Source organism: Alligator sinensis, unplaced genomic scaffold (genome assembly GCF_000455745.1).
Source record: "Alligator sinensis unplaced genomic scaffold, ASM45574v1 scaffold480_1, whole genome shotgun sequence".
In the NCBI taxonomy this organism is placed as follows: domain Eukaryota; kingdom Metazoa; phylum Chordata; order Crocodylia; family Alligatoridae; genus Alligator; species Alligator sinensis.
The window spans coordinates 94,357-115,235 of record NW_005842462.1 but is presented as its reverse complement, the minus strand read 5'-3'; the positions used below and the strand labels follow the sequence as shown (position 1 = coordinate 115,235).

At 38.9% G+C, this 20,879-nt stretch overlaps 1 protein-coding gene across 1 annotated transcript in view; it reads left to right on the top strand.

Moving 5' to 3' along the window:
• LOC102376224 (piezo-type mechanosensitive ion channel component 2-like) overlaps positions 1-20,879 on the top strand; it is a 518,739-nt gene that overhangs the window by 455,618 nt on the left and 42,242 nt on the right. Inside the window, 4 exon segments of the mRNA XM_025212438.1 lie at positions 3,433-3,544; positions 6,362-6,427; positions 9,820-9,986; positions 12,217-12,392. Of these exon segments, the coding sequence (XP_025068223.1) occupies positions 3,433-3,544; positions 6,362-6,427; positions 9,820-9,986; positions 12,217-12,392 (521 nt within the window).

Sequence of the window (20,879 nt, the reverse complement as noted above, 5' to 3'; positions counted from 1 at the left end):
TCATCACTTAAAATTTAAACTCCCTGCAGGTTGTGTGTCTGAGGCTGATCTGAGATGTATGGAATATAAAGGTTCTTGCCAATTTAAACTACAGTGTTGCCTGCTGTTAACTTTGCCAAATTTCTGAAATGTAAAAACTGTAGTGGAATCAGATCTTTGTTCACTTGTATATGAAAAGTATAAAAAAGAAGAAAAGTTTCCTTAACATAGACTTCATTTTTCTTTATTACAATAAAGACAAGTGCATAAATTATCTAGCTTTTGGCATTGCTTCTGAATGCCTGTATGATTCTGCTTTGAACAGTTACTGCTGGTCAATGTAATGATCACTGTAATTAACACCTTTTCATAAAGGGGTTCCTAGCTTGCAAACTGAAGCTTATTTCTGAGTAGAGGTTAGGGATAAGAGATGTGTGTATCAGGAAAGTTTATTTCAAAGGTGAAAAGGACCTAGTAACTTAATGTTACTCTGCAAAACTGTATTTTCTTTTTCTTTTTAATAAAATAATGTAGAACATCATGGTGAATCAGAAGGATGCCTTCAGGTGTGCAGAGATTAAAGGAAGCCAACTGAGGGCATAATGCAGGCAGGTGCTGAGCACTGAGCCTGCATATGTAAAATTACAAAAGTTTAAATCTTTATAGGAGTATTGCTGTATAAGGCCTGATTTTCAGAGATACCAAACACCTAATCCTGTGAAAGATTAAGTGCGTTTGTAACTTCACGCAAATGAGGATTCCTGTCCAGTTACATGCAGGCTTAAGACTTTGTAGGGACAGTGTTTTCTTATGCCATGCCTGTACTCTTCCATGCCACTCCTGCAAGCATTGCTGAGAAGTATACATCCTTTCCTCCCTTCCGAGTCCCACTCTGTGTGTCCCAATTCTTGAAAACAAGGCTCTGTAGCACTCATTTAGAAACACTCTGTGCCATCTGCCTGCTGAGCCTGAGGCCATCACCTAAAAATAAACCCTTCCCACTTGCATGTCCAGGTTTGCATGTGGGAACTAAGGATGGCATTTTTAAGAAGGTTGGCCCAGGCAGAAAAGTACATTTGCTTGTTAGTAGCTTGTTAATTGTTTGGTCAACACTCTTCTTTCCACACAGCCTAGAGCAAAAAAAATACTAACACTTTTAACATGACGTTTGTTCTAAATCCTATTAAAATTATTTTTAATTGCTACTTTTAAAAATGTAAATAACCTTTTTTAACACTTACTTTTCATTGGATTATAGCAATATCCTCCTCAGCTTGACCATCCACTGGAGTTTACATTTATTGACTAGATAAAATGTTTTACTTGATAAAAAGTATTATACATATTGGGCTAGTGCAAATATTCTAATGGAAAGGTTGTGGTAAACAGCATGCATTGTCTTTGTGTCACATTGTTTAACATGAATGTAAATCCTTTATTAACAGTCTAATCAGAAACACACAATGCATATCTTTTTATTAACAGTGTTCTTGTTTCTACTAACTGCTCTTGCATTGTCCTTCTTTATAGAGAGCTATTGGAAAATTTGCTTCAGCCATTTTAGCCTTGCCAAAGTCTGTCATTAAACTACCCAAAACTATTCTTCAGTATTTAATCAGAGCTGCAAAGGTATTTGACATTTCACTAATGTTCACTAGTATGTGAGCCCATTCCATAGCATTTTGACATAATGCATACCACTGTGCTTGTCTGCATTTTTCCTCTTTTATGAACTTTATGAAGAGTTATAACAGTGATAAGCTTTTTAAGTATTCAAAATTGTCAATAGAACTTTTGGAAGTAGCAAATCTAGAAATAATGGTCTCTTATTTTAAGTGTGGTCTAAGAGAAAAAATGCAGAGCCAGATGCATTGGAAGAGGGTCCCATGAAGCTGCATGAAACTATAGCCTCTGTGGTATCATTCTCAGAAAGCTGGCAAGACCATAGAGTAATCTAACCAAGCAAATTCCTCCCAGATTCCCAGATTCCTCTTTTAGTGCTTTCCCCTGATGATCTAGATGATGATTAATATGATTTGTGCTTCCTCAGTATTTTCATCTTCCCCAGATACATTAAGCATTTAACTGTGCTTAAGATTTTGCATTCCATATACATAACATGATACTTTGCAGTAAGCACTAAATGTATTTTTGATAAACCGTACCAGCTTCAGAACCTGCAAGTTCTTGCTTGGTAGGGGTTGTCCAATACTAAAATTCTATGTATAATTTAACCAAGCCCAAGCTGAAATATTCCATTATTTACTATGGGCTTTATTTATTTCATTTCTTTTATTTATGCTCTCATTGTCTCCCTTATCCTGGTTTGTCTATGCTCTTCTTGGTCTGCAATATGATTGTAGCTACAACAGGACTTCACCACAAGCTGTTCAATATTAGATTTGACAGTGCTTGGCTTACAGTAATTTATGTAGTGTGCTAGAGCAACTGACCAGTATCTTCCTCCTTTATTATCAACTGTTTCTTTAAAAGCAAAAGAGAATCCAGTGCCTTCTAGGTCAGGCCATTTTTCATATGGTACGTAGAGAAATACAGAAAAAAGCGCTTACTATAAAATGATTTGAAGGAGGTCTTCTCCTGAGCTAACTTATTTCCTCAGCGATTGACAAATCAGAATGAATATGAAAGTTTTTCTCCTTCCAAATTTAGAAAAGCACAGTTTTTGACAATTAAAAAAAAGTGTGTGCTTCTGATGGTGAAGAATGACTTCTGTATGTAAAAATGTACCCAACGTTTATAAAGAAAAATAAAATGTACTATGTTATCACGTATAATGGATAATTTCAGCTTTCCTGAGACAGAGGTTTTTTCATGTAATTATGTGCATGCTTGTCTTACAAACTGATGGAGCTGTTAGTCTGCTTTATTTAGTGCATGTATTTGCATGCTCTCTGGCTACATTGCAATATATATAATATGTGGGGAAATGCGGGGGGGGAGGCAGTAGGTGGGAGAAATTTCTTGAAGTATAAAAAGTTTACAGGTACAAATACAGTACTGGAAAATTGCCATCTCTTCGTTGGTTTAGTTGGGTGATTATAACTCTTACAATTAGAATTTTTATTTCACAGCATCTTCATTTGCAATGCTGATCAAGTAGAAATATAAACTGTTTGGAAAGATTTAGATGAAGTGATCCATGTGCACAGCAGTGTATTAATCCCCAAAGTTCAGAGCATGAATTTTTGTGGGTTTTTATGAAACTTGGTCCACCCACAAGTGTTTTTACATTTGGTTTCACGTGAATAAAAATAGCACAAGAAAGCTCAGCAGATCTTCAGGGGAGGTGTTTGGATTGGGATTCAAAATGTTTGCTTACCCCTGCAGATCTGAATGTGTTTGCCCTAAATATATATTCCTGTTTGTGGTTTATTTTACTGCTTACTTTCAAAATATGAAGAACCTTGAAATAAATGAGTTTGTTCTCTTCAGTTTGTTTATCAGGCCTGGATTACTGATCCCAAAACTGCCCTCCGACAGAGGCGCAAAGAGAAGAAATGGTTTGGGAAGGAAGAGAAGCGAAGGCAAAAAAGACCTGGAGATGGTATGTATGATCTTGGATTTTTCAAAACCACGCATCGACCTTCCTTCATTTCCCATGCTGCAAGCACCCAAAGTATCACAGAGATGATATTCTCAGTGCTGTTGAGGAAAGAGGCCTCACAGAGATAATGTTCTCAATCCTGTCGAGGGGACTTTGTGCTATTAATAAGGTGACTTCTAGAGGCTGGTTGGAGTTGAAAGCTGTGACTTGACAGAAAGTTTACTTTTGGCGGCTTCCAGGATGACGTGGCAGACAATGCAGGCCTGTTATTGAAGTCACCCACAGTGGAAGGCTATTGATGTGTTCTGTAAGCGCAAAGTAATACAGATTAGGGGATGTCACAGGGAGGAGCAACAAGGTGACTGTTATAGAACTTAATACCTAAGACATCCCAGCAAGAGTTAGGCTCAGGATGCTTGGTCATAAAATGCCTTTTGGGGGTGTAATATTTAAAACTGCACAGAGAAGCTAACTAATGGGAAAGGTGTTCTATGACTGACAAATACCACTTGGGGGAGGGGGAGAAATATTTTCCATTATTAAACTTTGTCTTGCTACAGTGTGTCACCCTGAATTTGGAAATATCAGTGGCTTCATTCATCAGAAAGGATTCATTCCTTCTCAACGTCCAGAATTAGCACACCTCTTGGAATTAGGTTTCTATTGCAGGCATTTGCTCATTCAGAATTTGGTTTCTGTAGAGATATAGGGTACAGAAAGAAGTGCAGCTCCCTGCTGTAATTGAGAATGCTTTGCAGAAAGCAATCTGAGTGCAACAATCTCCTGGAACAAACAGAAGTTCATTGTTGGTTCCAAGGAGGAAAAGAATCTAGCTGCTGGCTGCCAGCCTGCAGCTTGTTTCCCCTAGCAGTGATGCCTCCTCTCTCCCTGTTTCAGGATGGGATGGGGGAAAGGGAGCAGAGGTTGCTCATTCTAGGGGCTGAAAAAACCCCAGACCAGACTCCCTCTGCTCCCTTTCCCCCCTCCCATTCTGAAAACAGCAACCGGCTGGTAGGCAGTGCAAGCAGAAGTTACAGAAAATACTCTATTTTAAACATCTTCATCTGACCCTTCATGCAGTGTGGGGTCAGATTTTTACTTGATCGATCATTTTTGAAGCTGTCTGCAGCCATGGACTTGTGTTTGGTCATGGCTATAAGCTGCTTTCTGTGGCCAGATTAGGCAAAAATTGTCACTTCTGTCTGTGCCCTAAAGCTTGCTGATTCTGTGAACATTTTTGCGAGTTAAAGTGTTTATGTATATTTAAATACTCATCTAAATATTAGTTATATAAATTATTCCATATCCATATGGAGTAATAGATAGATCTACTTATATATGGAAAGGAAAAGACAACAGAAGTGATAACACCTATCACATCAGAGATAGACAGGAAATAGGTTTCCTATCCCATCATAGGTTTTCATGATTTCAGTGGCTTGTCTATTCCTCATTGAGACAAAACTAAGAGCATTTGAAAGCCAGAGAGAGAGACAGTGAGTGAGAGAGAGTGAGCCATTCCAGGAGGGCTTATAACCTAGTACTTTGGGTGCCCATCCAGACTATAAGAGACTGGGTTCAAGTGCTTGGCCTGAATCAGGCAGAGCAAGTGCTCTAATATTGGTTTCTTGCGTCCTGGGTAAGTGCCCTAACTACTGGGCTATTGGCTAGTTTGGGGCCGCAGAGAGTCTCTTTGGCTCCTTCTCATCTTTAATCAGAAATGTCATCTTTAGCAAAACTGATATGTGCAAAAGTTTTATTTTTTATGAACTGACATTTTCTAATGGGAAAAAACCCCCACTTCCCGGCTCTAGTTCAAATTAATCCATATAAAAGCTTGCATATTTTTTTGCTGCATTTGTCAAATGTGGATGTTCACTTTCATATAGTAGTGAAGCTTTTCTTTTCAGATACAGAGGAAAGAAAAGACATGCTTTAAGTGTTCATGTAGAATGCTCCTTTATGATAGATCCAAATATTTTCCAGCATCAGTTACATTCCCAGTGAATTTAGCAGACAGCAAAGAATGACCATTCACATTTAACATTCTTTTATTTGCACCACAAAACTGTGCATGTCCCTGTAATGTTTCATTCATAAGCTTCTTCCTAATCTTGAAGGGTTTCTGAATTTAATACCAACAGAGAAAAATACTTAATAGAAGCTTTATTTGCCAGTTCTAAAGGCTGAAACAGTTTTGCTAGAAGTCCCTCTATCCTGTTAAAAAGAGGGAACATTTTAACTCTCTGTCACGGAAACTACAATTGCTGTGTTAATGTATTAGCTAAGATGCTGGTCAGATGCTTTTCCAATGGCCTAGGTATGGCTGCGATTTCTTTTATCTGTGTTAAAATTAATGTTCCATTTAGGACACATGGTGAATTCAAAACTACCCTTATGCTTTGTTTCAGCCTGTCAAGTGCCTCATTATGCTGTTGTATCCTCAATCGGCATGGAAATATTTGAGCTTAATGAGTGAGGCAGAAGTAGGTTAAAAAATTGGACAGACAGGTTAAAATTTCCAGAGGACTACCAAGTAAACTTCAAAGGTTATATCCTTAGTCAGTATAAGGCCAAATAACTCTGCTGAAATAAGTGGAGATGCACTGATTTATACCATCTGGGGATTGTTTCTCAGTCATAATTAATCATAGGAAATGTTATTGTAAACAATAAACTAAGTGTTCTATTAAGGCAGGATGAATTCAAGCACTTCTGTTTAAATAGCCATGAAATCCCTCTTCACTTTCAGTATAATTTACATTTAAACCTATATAGAACAGCTTTTAACAATTGCTTTGAATATTAATTTGGCAGCTGTTATTGATGTTGATTATGAAGACAGAGAAGAGGAACCCATCAAAAAGAAATCAGATGGACCAGGTATGCTGGCAGAAAGGAGGTTGCTCTGATATTTTGCTGTGGTAAATGGCATAATCCCATGGTCAATGTGCAAGTGACTTAGTGTCAGCATATAAGCAAGAGGATTTGCTACAAAAAAATGAGTATTACCAGAACTGGAAGGAAATAGTTGTGAAAAGCTATAGGTAACAGCTTGAATCAATTTCAAAGTGCCGAGCACCTACTTGAAGTCGATAGGACAGCAATGAGCGAGAAGAGCATATTCTCATTACCTCACTGCATGTGACCCTTTAAGCAAGAATAGCAGTCTTCCATGGAAATAAATATGTTTCCCTTTTTGAAAATGTTTAGATGTAATCGATCCCCAAAAGATTGTTTTTAAAACAATGGCAGAGAACAACAAAGCTACCAGAACAACCACAGCTTCATTAATATTGTATACTGAATGACTTCCACCCCTAAGAGAAAAATGACCTTCTAGATTAGGCTAGAACTCGCTGGCAAGGCATTGTGGTGAGACCATCAGATATCATTAGTTGCCAAACAGTATAAGTAGACTGCGGCTTTCAAGTAAGCAGACAATGCTACTCCATTAATTCAACAGCACAGATCATCTGCCATTGTGTGGGGGTGTTTAAAACCAAACCTCTTTGTGAACTGTTCATTTATATACTCTATATCTGTGCACATGTATATAAGATTTTCTTTTAAACTGTACATATGAGTACATCTGAAACATTGGGAAAGTGTGGTGCTAAGAGGGAAAAAGAATAGCTTTTTCCTTTAACTCACAGTGCCAAGATTTTGTTTAACCCAAAGACCAATACCTTAAAGTATATATGAATAATACTTTAGTAAGTGAACTATGAAATCCTTCAAAAATCCAGTAATACAGAAAAGACTGAGGAAAATGCAAAAACAATTGATATAATGATGTTAGCAAAAAAAAATGGAAGTAAATGCAATCACAGTTAAAGACAGTGGGAACAGCACCTTGGATTAGAAACACCTCAGATAATTTTTTTTGTCATTTTAAAAACTATTTGGCATGATATTGTCATTGGTGTTGCTGCTCTTGTTTTAATATTAGTGTTTTGTTTTGTTTGTAAATTTCTGTTTATTAATTTGGTAGTGCCCAACTTTTACTTGCCTTTTAAAACAAGGCACACCCCAAAGCATTGAGTGACATCTGGTGGTGAAACTGAGTAAATATAAACACTTTAGCTGAATGTTACAGGCTCTACAACAGTGGTTTTCAACCTGTGGTTCATGGACCCCTGGGGGGTCCACAGATTATGTATAAGGGGCCCATGAAAGATGACTACAATCAATCAAAAGTATGTGAATACCCATGCTTACAGTTCAAAGGAGTCCACACCTCCATTTGCAATTTCCAAAGGGGTCCACACCTCCATTCAACATTTTCTAGGGGTCCACAAATGAAAAAAGGTTGAAAGCCACTGCTGTAAAGTGTTCTGTGACCTGTAGGTCAGTTATTCCAATCTTGGGTCCCTATCTATGGTGCTTAGTGACTGGGAAACCTAACAGAGGGGTGGATACTGCTTCGAACAGAGGACCATGTCTCTGTGATAATAGAGGGAAATTAGGTCTAAATTTTATTTTTAATTTGAATTCACTCAGACAACAGCTAATGTGAAAAAAATACTACTAGTAATGCTAATACTATTATTCAAATTTCCATCAGTAGGCTAATAAAAAATCAAACTAAAATTACTGTTGTGTATTTAGAGACAGTGGTTTTTACACACTTTTTGTCCTACTCCTTACAAAATGTACTGGTTTTTTTATTTTAGAAAATACACACACATCCACAATGTTTAATTAATTGAGCTCTTTATGCAGCTGCACACATGCACAGTGTAGCTACATAAAGATCACAACTAGTTAAACACTTTGAGAGTAGGAGCAAACATACAACACAGTTCAATAGATGTTAGAAACATATGTGAGTGAAACATTTATAAGAGGCTATTGAAATGGTGAACATAGATAAAGAGTTGAAGTAATGTTGCCCAGATACTTGAGTACCTAGGCAGGTTAAAGAGACACGCTCATCCTTAGGAAACTCCCAGCGTAAAAGTAGAACTGGCTAGGATAAACTCCATTGCACAGAGGAACATATATGTGAGCAGGAGTGGATCGAAGGGGGTGCAGTAGTATAGTCACACCCCCACTTCCACAATGTAGGTCAGGTGTCCACTGCTCCAGTTTCTCTCAGACCCAATGTCTGGGCCCCCAGTGGAGTCTGAGGCATAGCTGGTGCTCCAGGCTGGCAGGGGATACCCAGGGGACCAAGCCAGGAACATAGCAGGGGGCACACCCACTGCCACCACTGTCCCCAGCTAGCTAGGAGCAGAGGAAGCCTTGGGCTTGTCTTGTGCCCCGCTTCAGCCAGGGGCTGCAGGGAGTGACTGCATGGGGTGACATGCCTGGCAACAGTGGTGATGGGTGAGTCTCTGCTCCCTCCCCTTCCACCACATTTCTCCTGCTGACCCAGGGTCTCCAGCTTTGAGGAGCAGCTGTGCAAGGTGCTGGGATGGGCAAGGCTGGGGACAGAGGCACTGGGCAGTTCCCCATTTCAGCACTTGCTCCTAGCCAGTGGGTGACACCTGGGGGGACTCAACCAAAGCACATGGGGAACCAACCACTGATGCCACTGCCCCTGGCCAAGCCCAGCATGCCACACTGTCACTCATAGAGGCCCCTAGCTGGAGCAAAGCAAGAGCAGCCCTGGTGCTTTCCCAACCCCTGGGTAAGCTGTGCACACCAGCAGTGGGTCCCCCCTTCCTGGGCCAGGTGGTAAACCCAAGGCAAACCCTGCTGGAATAGGAGAGGGGGGAATGGGATGGGGGAAGGTGCCGGCGCTGGAAGGGAGGAGTTGCAAAGAATTGGGGAGGGAGGGGGTATAACCTACTTTGGGGACCCCTGTTTTGGGGCCGCATGCAATCTGCCTGCTGAGGGGAGGGAGATTTTAGCCACCCCTGTGGCACTGGTTGCATCTCCTGCAGCCCCATTTTCAAATTCCTAGATCCGCCCATGTATGTGTGGGATGGTCTTGGGGCTTTGCTTTGCACTCTCTTGCTTGCATAAATAGTCACTGAGGACTCTTACTTGAGTAATGAATGGTTGCAAGATCAAGATCATAGAGAGAAAGAGGTATGCCAGACTATGAACAAAGACAAAATAGCATGTAGGAAATGCCCAAATAAGCCAGATGGTCTCCAACCATTTCTAAATACTCCTGTTACTGACATAGAAAGGTCTTGCAGGCTGGATTACTGTTATTATTAATATTGAATAAAGTTTAAGTTAAACAAGTGTCATATAAGGAATATAGTATTAGTGAAAAAAGTCTATGTTCATTAACTCTGTATCACCTTACCCCCTTCCAGATAATATCATCAAAAGAATATTTAATATTTTGAAGTTTACCTGGGTCCTTTTTCTGGCAACATTAGACAGTTTTACAGCTTGGCTGAACTCTATTTCAAGAGAGCATATTGATATCTCTACAGTACTGAGAATTGAACGATGTATGTTGACCAGGGAAATTAAAAAGGTAATGCACTGACTCCTTTTCTTCACTCATACCATTCATATTCCAGTGATAAATGAGAAAATTATCTTTTCACATCTGCTGGAGTTGGTGTAATAGAAATGGAAACTTATCAATCTTGTTCATATGGATTTACAGAATTGTATTCACTCTGTAATTCACTCTTTTTTCTGATAAGTCATTAGAACCATTACTCTAGGCATCTGAGTTGAAAAAAAAATGTTTGGGAAGATTGACAAGACAGCACAGAGCTCTAGGATTTAGCTCTGAAACCCCCACCAGACAGTGTGAGTTTAGTAGATATTGAAGAATCAAGTCAGGAGAGAGTAAAGCATGGTTCTTTTCTAAGAACCCCAGAGTTAAGTTCAGTCTGAATCTACTCCAACTTTTGGAAATGCAGCTCATGTTGGTGCTGTTAAAAGCATGTATTAACATTGTATCAGACCATCTCATTTATACTACCATATTAGTAATATAATATCCATTATCAAAGCATAATGTAAGATACTGACTTTATTAGGGTCAAATTGACAAAAGACTGATATGTAAAGATGCAGATAGGAACCCAGGGACTCTCAGAAGCAAAGTAGGTTAGGTACCTAAGTCCCACAGGCCTCAATAGAAGTTAATCACCAAGCCTGCTTAGGCATTTTCATAAATCTCACTAGGCATCTAAATACCTTTGTAAATCTGGCATGTAGATCTATAGTTTAGGGGTTGAGGTTTTTTCCTACCTTTGAAGGAAATTTATTAACCCCCTGCACCCTTCCAAATTTGGAGAAAATTGGAAACAATGGGGTTAACTCATTAGTCATCTGGACAATATCAGTGTGCCAAACCACAGGGTCTGCTTGGGTTCCTGAAAGAAATACATGAGCAGGCTGCATACAAGGCATGCTTCCAAAGATAGTTGGTCCCAAACAAAAAAGACACTTGTACTCCTCTGTAGATGGAAAGTACAGAGCTCCTAAGAGACATGGGTGTATCTTGGTGCATTCTTGCTGTGCCTGTGAAAAATTATAGCACTCCCAGAATCCCAGCACAACTTCCATACAGTTGGGAGAGCAAGTGACTGGGGTGGTAATAGTTAGGCAACAACATAAACTGAAGCAATTTGGGGGTTAAGAGAGTGTCTCTGTGAGGTGATGCTGTTTTGCCTCAGTGATCCCCAACCTAGATGACAGTTTTGTTTTAGGGCTGTAAGCCACAGGGAATTTCCCTGGGCCAGGTAGCTCCTATCTTTCCTCTCTGTATTCATTGAAGAATAACCTGATATTGTGTCCTAGCTCTTACAGTCATAGAAGCAGTTTCAGTTTGGTTTTCACATCTGTTCTAGTTTATTTGGGTCCACAAAAAAGCAATAATGTTGATTGTGTGGCATTATTTAATTTAGCAGCAGGCTGTATTGTCACAAATGCTTGATTATAACAGTGTATAAGCAGCAGATTGGGGCGAAGGGTGGCATTGGCTTTACTCAAAACTTTCTTAAATTCCTTGAGTTTTGATGAAAATGTTATGGTAATCAGTATCCAAATTTCACATTTTGAATTTTTTTTAACCCCATCTAGTTTGGTAGAAGAGAGTTGAAACAAGTAATAATGCTATTTAAGAGAATACAGAATATTTTAGGCATCTTTTTACATAATGTATTGTTAACACTTTCCAGCACAGCAGTAAATCTCTGCCTAGAAGTCTGAAAAATTGACTGTGCTACTCCATGTTTCTTCTGAAGCCAGTAAAACTATTGGTGCAATAAACTGTATCCTGTTCTGTCTTAGGACCCTTCCATAACATTTTCAACAACATTGCAGATCTTTATTTTACTGACAATAATATCATGGCCAGAAAGAACTCTCCTTGACTCCCATGCTCAGGGTTTGTTGACAGTTAACAAAAGCATTCCCTTGTGAAAAAAAAATATTCCTTGAGAGACAATAAATATTGATACCCACAATGGGTTTTTTTCACAGTTTTCTGACTGTGACTATACATTATCAACAAATTTATATCTCAGTTATGCATGAATGGAAATCATAAGTACCCTCAATATAGTTTTATTGCACTGGACATGAGATCAGATTTTGACTCTCATTTGAAGAAAAGTTGGAGAAAACTTGCCTTTTTGCCAGTTTGTTGTTTGCAGGATCCCTTAAGGGCTCATTTCCAAATAAGTAAAGAAACTAGGACCTCACCAAAGCCAAAACCTTATCTATATCTTTTCCCACCTACCTAGGGGAATGTTCCAACTCGTGAGAGTATCCACATGTATTACCAGAACCATATGATGAACCTTTCTAAAGAATCAGGACTGGACACAATTGATGAAGATGCTGGTCAAGCTTCTGGTCTAGAGGCATCTGAGAGGATGGATAGTTTAGATTCAGCAGCTTCACGTGACAGTATTTCCAGGTATTTGTTAAAAAAAGTACTCTGGTATTTTTGCAAATGAGAAAAATCATGCAGTAGAATTAATTTTAGTAAATTGCTTTGTAATGCTGGACTTGACTCTTTGATTTATCAGTGACAGTACAGTAGATAAAAAGTAAATTTTGTCTTGCTTTTGACCGTAATCATCTTTCCTGCAGAGCAGTGAGGGGCTTTAAGCTTTCTGCAGAGCAGGAAGGGGCATCTGACTTAACTTTTTTTCCTCTAAACCATTACTTTTTATTTCCTTTTGAATACTAAATGACAAGTTTCCGCAAGGTTTTTGGTCTTATAGAAATTAATAGCAATTTATATCTCCATGGGTAGATACTTAGATGATATTTTGCTAAATGAAAATAAACTTTGAGTCAAGGAATTTCATCATTTTTTACACAGATCTTGTTCATGGAACATGAAATTCTTATCTCTTGCATGTAACCTGCATAAACAGCTTTGCATCAGGACACTGTAGTGGTTTGAGCAAATGGAATCTTTCTCCACAAATGTGGAGAAAGGGCCAAAGGGCACTTTCCCCCATTCCCATGCTTATAGTCCAGTAATCTGTGCAGTTTTTGTATCCACCATTTGTGCCCCTAACATTTGTGTAAGAAACACACCTTCCCCCTGCACACTTCTCTGGAAAAGTGCTGTAGAATTCAGTACCAAACTTTCTGTATGCCCTTAGCTGTTTCTCTCACACACATGCATACAGGCTCCCACTTACTCACTTCCTCCTGGTCCAGAAACATCCTGTTTTTACTGAGCCCAGTACATTCTTTACCTCTGAGTGGCCATGGAAGCTGTCCTATAGTGTCAAAAGGGAGAGGGAAGCTTTGAATTACAGCTATTTCATAATCAGATTGTTGCCTTCTGCTGTTTTCTAGTCTTCTCTGAAGTATGGCAGTATCAACTCACACTTGATACTCCCTGCAGACTCCATTGCTTGTGTATACAGTAAACTATGCTCAGCTTTTACTAATGACATATGGTTAGAGGTTAACAAGCTAAAAATAATAGGGGCTTGTTTTTCTTTCCAAGGTTATTCAAAAGCAAACGTGACTGAGAGTCTCTGTTTATCTCAGATACAAAAGTCTGAGTGCGGTACATGAGTCAAATATCCCCAAAATGCTGCTATATTATACCACTGACTGTAAAACAATCCCTATACACAGTCAGTGGCGTACTGCTATCAAACCTTCAACATTTCCTGTTCCAGCACACATTTCCCAGTATCTAACTAGCAACCCACATGAAATGTTCACCTTTTGTCCAAAAGTTAACCAGGCACTGACTACAGAGGAAAAAATAATAAAGTCAAATTCTATGCTCAGGTTTATGCAGCACCTGTTGACTTCAGCTGCAGTCATGTTTGCATACCTGAAGGGTAGAATGCAGCTCACAGGATTTACTTAGCTGCTCTTTTAAAAAGAAAAGTTATGTAGGTACAAATCCATTCCCATTAAAACAAAATTCAGTCTTATTATTCAATAAGAGGAGAAATCGGACTTAATTATAGAGCAGAATGTAGTAGCAATATATTAGTGTTAGCTAACATGGTTTCAAAACTTAAAGCTTGTTCTTATTGCATAGGGAGTGTAATTTTACTTTATAAAAGGACACAGGTTCCAAATATATGTATATATTTTTATTATTATTATTTATTTATTTATTTATTTTTAAATAATGTAACTGTTGTGAACCCAATACCTAAATGAATTTTTTTTGTAAAATTGTATCTTCTATTCTGGTTCAATAATTTCTTTTTTGAAATTGCCATGATCTACAGTTATCTCCTGAAATGTCTCAAAATAAGATAACACAAGGATACATTAGCAAAGGAGCAACAAAGTGCATTCACAATTGAGTTTTCTAAGTGCAAATTTTTCCCTGAATGAATACTTAAGTACTTTTATATCAGTAATATCTGTAGATGGTACACATCTGTTGCAATAATAATGACCTTTGATTAAAGGAAGCAATAACCAGTCACTTAGGGTACAGACCGATGTCACAGCCACATTGATCTCAAATTATACCAGTGTATGCTACTACAATGCACGTGCACATATTCACATGCTTCTGTGGCAGTACAAGCATAGCAAAATGGTTACATGTTTCCTTCAGGGATGAAATTAGTGATTTATCTAAATTGTATTGCTTTGGGAACCTGCAGTTATAATAGTTATAGTGTAGCAGCTGATGTATGCTCCTTAATTATCAGCTCACCTTCCCCTTTTAAAAGCTTAACAGATAGCTTTAGACTACCCTGCACTAGAGCTAAATGATAGCTCTTCTTTCTGTTTATAAGGGTACCTCTACCGCTTCCTGGGATTGTGAAGAGCTCTTGTGTGCTGTTTTAAGGCAATGAAGTTCTGTAACTCACAATGGAGCAATTCTTTGAATAACCCAAATGACAAAAGAGCCCTGATATTCAACGAAATGACTGATGGACAAGTCCTTATAAATATATTAAACAAACACACTTACCTTGAGAATAAATTTCTTTTACAAACAAGCAAGGTAATGATTGAATCTAAATCATCCAGGCTGCAATTGGATCTGGACAGGTTACAGGGGTGGACAGATGAGAATAAGATGGGATTCAATACTGACAAGTGCAGGGTACTGCACCTAGAGAAAAAAAACCCAGCAGCATACCTACAGGCTGGGGAACTCCCCTCTTGTCAGCACAGAGGCAGAAAAGGATCTTGGAGTCATTATTGATTCCAAGATGAACATGGGCCACCAATGTGAGGACGTAGTCAGGAAGGCTAACCGCACCTTGTCATGCATCCACAGATGCATCTCAAGCAGGTCCAAGGAGGGTATCCTCCCCCCTCTATGCAACATTGGTCAGGCTGCAGTTGGAGTACTGCGTCCAGTTCTGGGTGCTGCACTTCAGGAGGGATTTGGACAACATGGAGAGGGTCCAGAGGAGGGCCACTCGCATGATTGGGTGCAGCAGGGCAGGCCCTACGAGGGGAAGCTACGAGACCTGAATCTGTTCGGCCTCCACAAGAGAAGGCTGAGAGGGGATCTGGTGGCCATCTATAAACTGGCAGCAGGCAGGGAGACCAGCAGGCAATGGGAGAGGCCCTGTTCCCCTGAGCACTCCCAGGAGTAACAAGAAATAACAGCTATAAGTTGATGGAGAGTAGATTCAGACTAGATATCAGGAGGCACTACTTCACAGTCAGGGCGGCTAGGATCTGCAACCAACTTCCAATGGAAGTGGTGCTTGCTCCTACCCTGGGGTCTTCAAAAGGAGGCTAGATAGGCACCTTGCCAGGGTTGTCCGACCCCAGTGTTCTTTCGTGCCCCTGGCAGGGAGTCGGACTTGATGATCTGGTGAGGTCCCTTCCGACCCGACCTACTATGAAACTATCCCTCAGTTCAAAACTCCGAGTCTGCAGTAGAAAAAGGGCAGTCACCTCTCACAAAGAGGGATGAAACCATCACTGCAGTTGTCTTCTCCTCCTTTTTGTGCCTCTACAGAAACCCCTTCAGTGAGTATCAGGATATCAGCCTAAGGTGGCTGTGTATGAGATGGAAAAGATCAGGGCTGGATGTTATCATCTTCTACACAGCACCTCGGGCATTCCTCAGTTATTAGGTCAGCATTTACTATAGCTAAGTAAAAAGACTGGTAGGTCTCTCTTGTGTGCTCTAAGCTCATTTCCTAAAGGAGGTTTCCGTGGTTTTTTCAGGACTAGGAACACCACAAGGAGCCACCATTATTACTTAAACATATTTGCATATCCATATACTTTGCATATGGAAAGTATGTAGTTTTAAAGCTGAACTTTCATAGTCATCTGTAGGAAGATTGTTCCCACCATAAAAGAACAATTCTTTGGAAATTCTAAGACTCTTCCAGAGTATTCTATGCCACTTTTCTTATATTGGAAAAAAAGGTTTTTAATTACGTTCTGTCCTTTTTTCCCCCCCACTCTGATTAAAACTATAATGCAGTAGTCCTAGTCCAGTGTGTAATGTATCCATTTCATATAAAGATAACTTCTTGGAGAAGTTAGAATATTCAAACGTTTAGAATATTAGCGTGGGCTTGTGCAGTGCTGTAATTGGTGAAACAAGTGTCATGCTATATCACTTCAAAGCTTCATACAGTATTTCACCAAATTATCCATATATTCCTTTGCTAATTTTTTCCTTCACCAAATACAGGACTACTCCTACATGAAAGGGACAGTGGGCACGTCTACATGTGGCCTTTAATGCACAGTAATGTATTTTACTGCATACTAAAGCATCATTTAAAAAGCATGCACTTTCGCTACTGCGCAGTAGGGCAGCTTAATTTGCATTTATTTAGTACATCACATTAGAGGGCACTTTTACAAATGCTCCAAGGGGCGGGGGGAAGGGGCAGCACTTTAATAAAAGCTGCTGTCAAAACCACTCTAAAGCGGTGCCATGTCTCCTGTCTCAGCATCCCCACGCTTGAAAATAGTGGCTGGGGCGCTAGAACTAAAGTTTGTTCAATAAGCTTTAGTTCAGGCACCCCCACCACCATTTTTAAGTGTGAGGATACTGATACACATGATGCAGGAGGCTGCTGGAGCATGGAAATTGCCACGCTCCAGCAGACTCAGTTAATCAAGTCTATTCTGATGCGCTGGAATTCCAGCATGTTAGAGCAGCCTCGGCGCTCATGTATAGGCACCCAGAGGTACTAAATTTAATGTGCATTAGGAAAAGCGCATTAATGAATGTTGAGACATGCCCAGTGTCCTCTATGTTTAAGTTGTTCTGATCTTTAGCTAGTCCTGGTCACATACTTTACATACTACGTAGTTAATAGATCCTATTTTATGGACTTTAGTAAGTTTGTATGTGGTTGATCTTGTTTAGCGCATAAATACTTCTAACTGAAATGAAAGTCCTTGGATCCTACAGTATTTACTTAGGCACGTGACCAGGGGTGATTTGCTTGTCTATTTCCTGAACAAGGAAACTCAGCAGGTATACTTTAAAGTATCATGCACCAAAACGTCTGGCTGTTTGTTATAAAAGTCCTGTAATTAAAATTATTGTTTTCATTATTTTAATCTGTTTTACATATTTGGCATTCCTCCAGGCAGAAACGTTATTTGCTAGCATTGAGACTACTAAATACAAACTTAACAAGACATATGCAGTGAAACTTGGTACAGAAGAAACAAAAAGACATTTTTTGCCCCGTTATACAACCGGTTCTTTAATGTACCCAACAAAAGAGATTTGAAGCCAGCATCACAATTAGCTTATTGTTATTGTCTCCAGTTAACTGATGAACTGCTTAGAAGAACCAAATAGCTCAGGAGTTTGGTAAAAGGACTAGACAAGTATACACACTACAAAGGAATAGACAGCAAAACCCTAGCCTCATCAAATGCAACCTCCTTTAGAGTTGAGATTTTACCTCTTGTGTCCTAGATTATATGCTCCTCACCATCCCAGATTCTCCAGATTCTGCAGTATATTCCTGAGCCTACAGGCATAATCCTGTGCAGCTCTTAAAATCTGGAAGGATACTAATTAGCTGCTAAATATATTTTTCTTTTGATGACTTCTCTGCTCTTGCTTTAAACACATATTTAACCGACTTATTACAGCACCTAACTGTAGGCCAAATTTCACACTACTGTAATCAGTAGATGTTTTGCCATTGATTTTAGGAGTTGGATCAAGTCTTTCTGGTGGAAAGAGCATTTGAGGAAAAATTAAATACATTATTTTCTTCATTAAAAAGAGTCCAAGTGGTATATTTAACCTTGATATTAAAAGGGAATAAGAATCTAATATGCTTTGTCACTTTTGGAAATCCCACTAGCATGTTCCTCTATTGCAATGCCAAAGAATCCATTGAAAGAATTGTGGTGGAGAGCAATTCCAATAGATCTATGCAGGCAGTGGTCTTAATCCTGCACCCACTGAAACAAATGGGAAAATTCCTTCCGACTATAAGGTTGTATCGCAGACACCGACCTCCCTCTACTTGGTGGAACAGCCTTAGATACCAGTAAAAAATCATTCTTTGCTTTCCCAGGATTCCACAGCACATGACTAGTCCTCTCCCTCTGCATCTATATGTGTGCCTATGTCCACAGGGTAGTGAGGAATATCTGCAGTCAGAACCCAAAGAGGTGGGGGACCTTCAGCTATTCCAATGAGGTTTGGAGTTAATTCAAACTATTTGGCCAGGTACAGATATGATTACATCATAGAAGACTGCCCCATAAAATCCCGAACGGGATGAAGGTATAAATGCAGTGAACCCTATCACTGAGAATGTTGTGCCTTTCCTGGGCATAACTGGCTGTGCATATGTTAACAGTAATTACAAAAACAGCATATTTTACAGTAGGCCAGATATTCAGATGATAGCAATAGCAATCTGCTCAGTCACCTCTGCAGAAGGTTTCTCTTTGCCTATATCTGTTTTATCCAAAGTTAGTCAGCCCTGTCTGGCTATGAATATATGGATCCCAATTCTTTTTTTTGTTCTCCCCAAATTAGCAGTGATTTCTGCCCTTTTCTTCTTATGGCCAAAGTCACAATCTTTTTATTTTATCGAGGAGGTTTTCCCTTTTCCCTGGTTGTTGAAACCAAGGTCACTTAGATGATATAGTGAGTTCCCTTCTTTGTTCAGTTCTTTGCCCTTTCAGAATGTTCACAGCCAAAATGCCTTGGAAGTAAAAAGAAAAGTGAAGTCCAAATCCTATAATTTTAGGCACTTTCTTTTCTTATGTATATATCTGAGAGAATCAGAGAGGTGACTGCATGATTTGAAATATAAAACAGTTCTCTGTTCTTCAGTGAATTTTATATCAAAATACATTTTGGTTACCTACCATATGTCATTAATAGATTTGCTTCCTTTCCATTGCTATTTTACATGTTTGTATTTATAGAAGTGTTGTCTTTCTTACAGCTTATTTTTTTCTTCTCGTTTTATCTAATAATAGCATAATCCCAAACATGATATATGCCGCTGTTGTCCCACAGTACAGACAAGTGAAAGGAGATAAGGGTTTTAATCAATATATCTTTTCCTTGGTATCATATATGTTACACATTTGGAAATAATGATAAAAAATCATTTTTTTAAAAAACTTGATGTAACTGACATCTCCTTACAAGAATCAATAATTGCCATCACAGCCACATATTAAATACAAAATGTAAAACAATCTCATAGAACGCAGGTTATATTTGGCATGTGTCAAATGAGTACTGTTTAAGTGACATATCCGTTTTGGCTCTTTAATTTGGAAAGAGATTTAATCAGTATAAGAAAACTATTTTTCTATTTTTAAAATATGAACTTATTTAATTTTAAAGGGTCTTTAGGAAATTAACTTGTGTCTTATAAAATAATTCAGCACAGTCCATTATTAATAAATACAAGTTGTGCAGAGATAAGGTTCTGAAATAGTTTCATTGTATTTGGGAATTTCTACAAAAGCAAAACAAAATGTGGATATAGCAAAACAAAAAACTAAAACCCCACAGTTACGCAAATGCGTACATCCAGCCAATATGTAAAGCTTTGATGCTCTATTGTTCCCTATTTCTCTATGAATAGTTGGATACATTTTATGATTACTAGTTATAGTTCCTATATTATTTTGAGCTGCACTTTCTGTGCACAAGAATTTGTTTATGTGGTGGCTCTAAACAGGTCCTTATCTTCTCTCTGAACCTTTCGCCTTTGTGTCTGTGTTTTGCTGCATGGTGAGCACATTCATTTACTGTACCATGTATGAAGTAATGTCACTAGTATTTAACACTGTCTTTATAACTGTTTGCGCTGCTAGCTGCTACACTGAAGCAACCATGCTGTTCTCAAGGCAGTCAACTCTTGATGATTTAGATGGACCAGACACTGTTCCTAAAACAAGTGAGCGCGCTCGACCTAGGCTTCGTAAAATGCACAGCATGGATATGTCCTCTTCATCAGCTGACAGTGGCAGTATAGTGTCAAGGTGCTTAACTCATGCATGCTTTGTTCACTCATTTACCCTGACCATTATATATTTTGCAGTGTATATTTTTGCAGATATGAGTATTTAAATTATTTGCATGCTTGATGGAAGCTTTACTCCCTTGTGTTGTGGCAAGACTTTTAGGTTCAAAATAGTGTCAAACCAATAATCATTTGTTGATTTGCTTTAAAAAAACCAAACAGAATACCCTCTTCTCTTACTCTTTACATCCTGTTCCATCATTTTGAACTGGATGCCTAAAGTCAGGCTCCTAAACCCACTTTTAGTCACCTGAATAATAGTAGCCAGATTTTCAAAGGTGTTGAGCCCACAGCTGCTCCCATTGGCATCAACATAAGTTGTGGGACTTTCGTTTTTCAGATGATCAGACAACCTCTATACAAGCATGGGAATCTAACTTTAGAAACCATGACATGGAAACTTTGGTCTCTGCTCTTTTAGCAAGAAGGAGCAAGAATGAGGG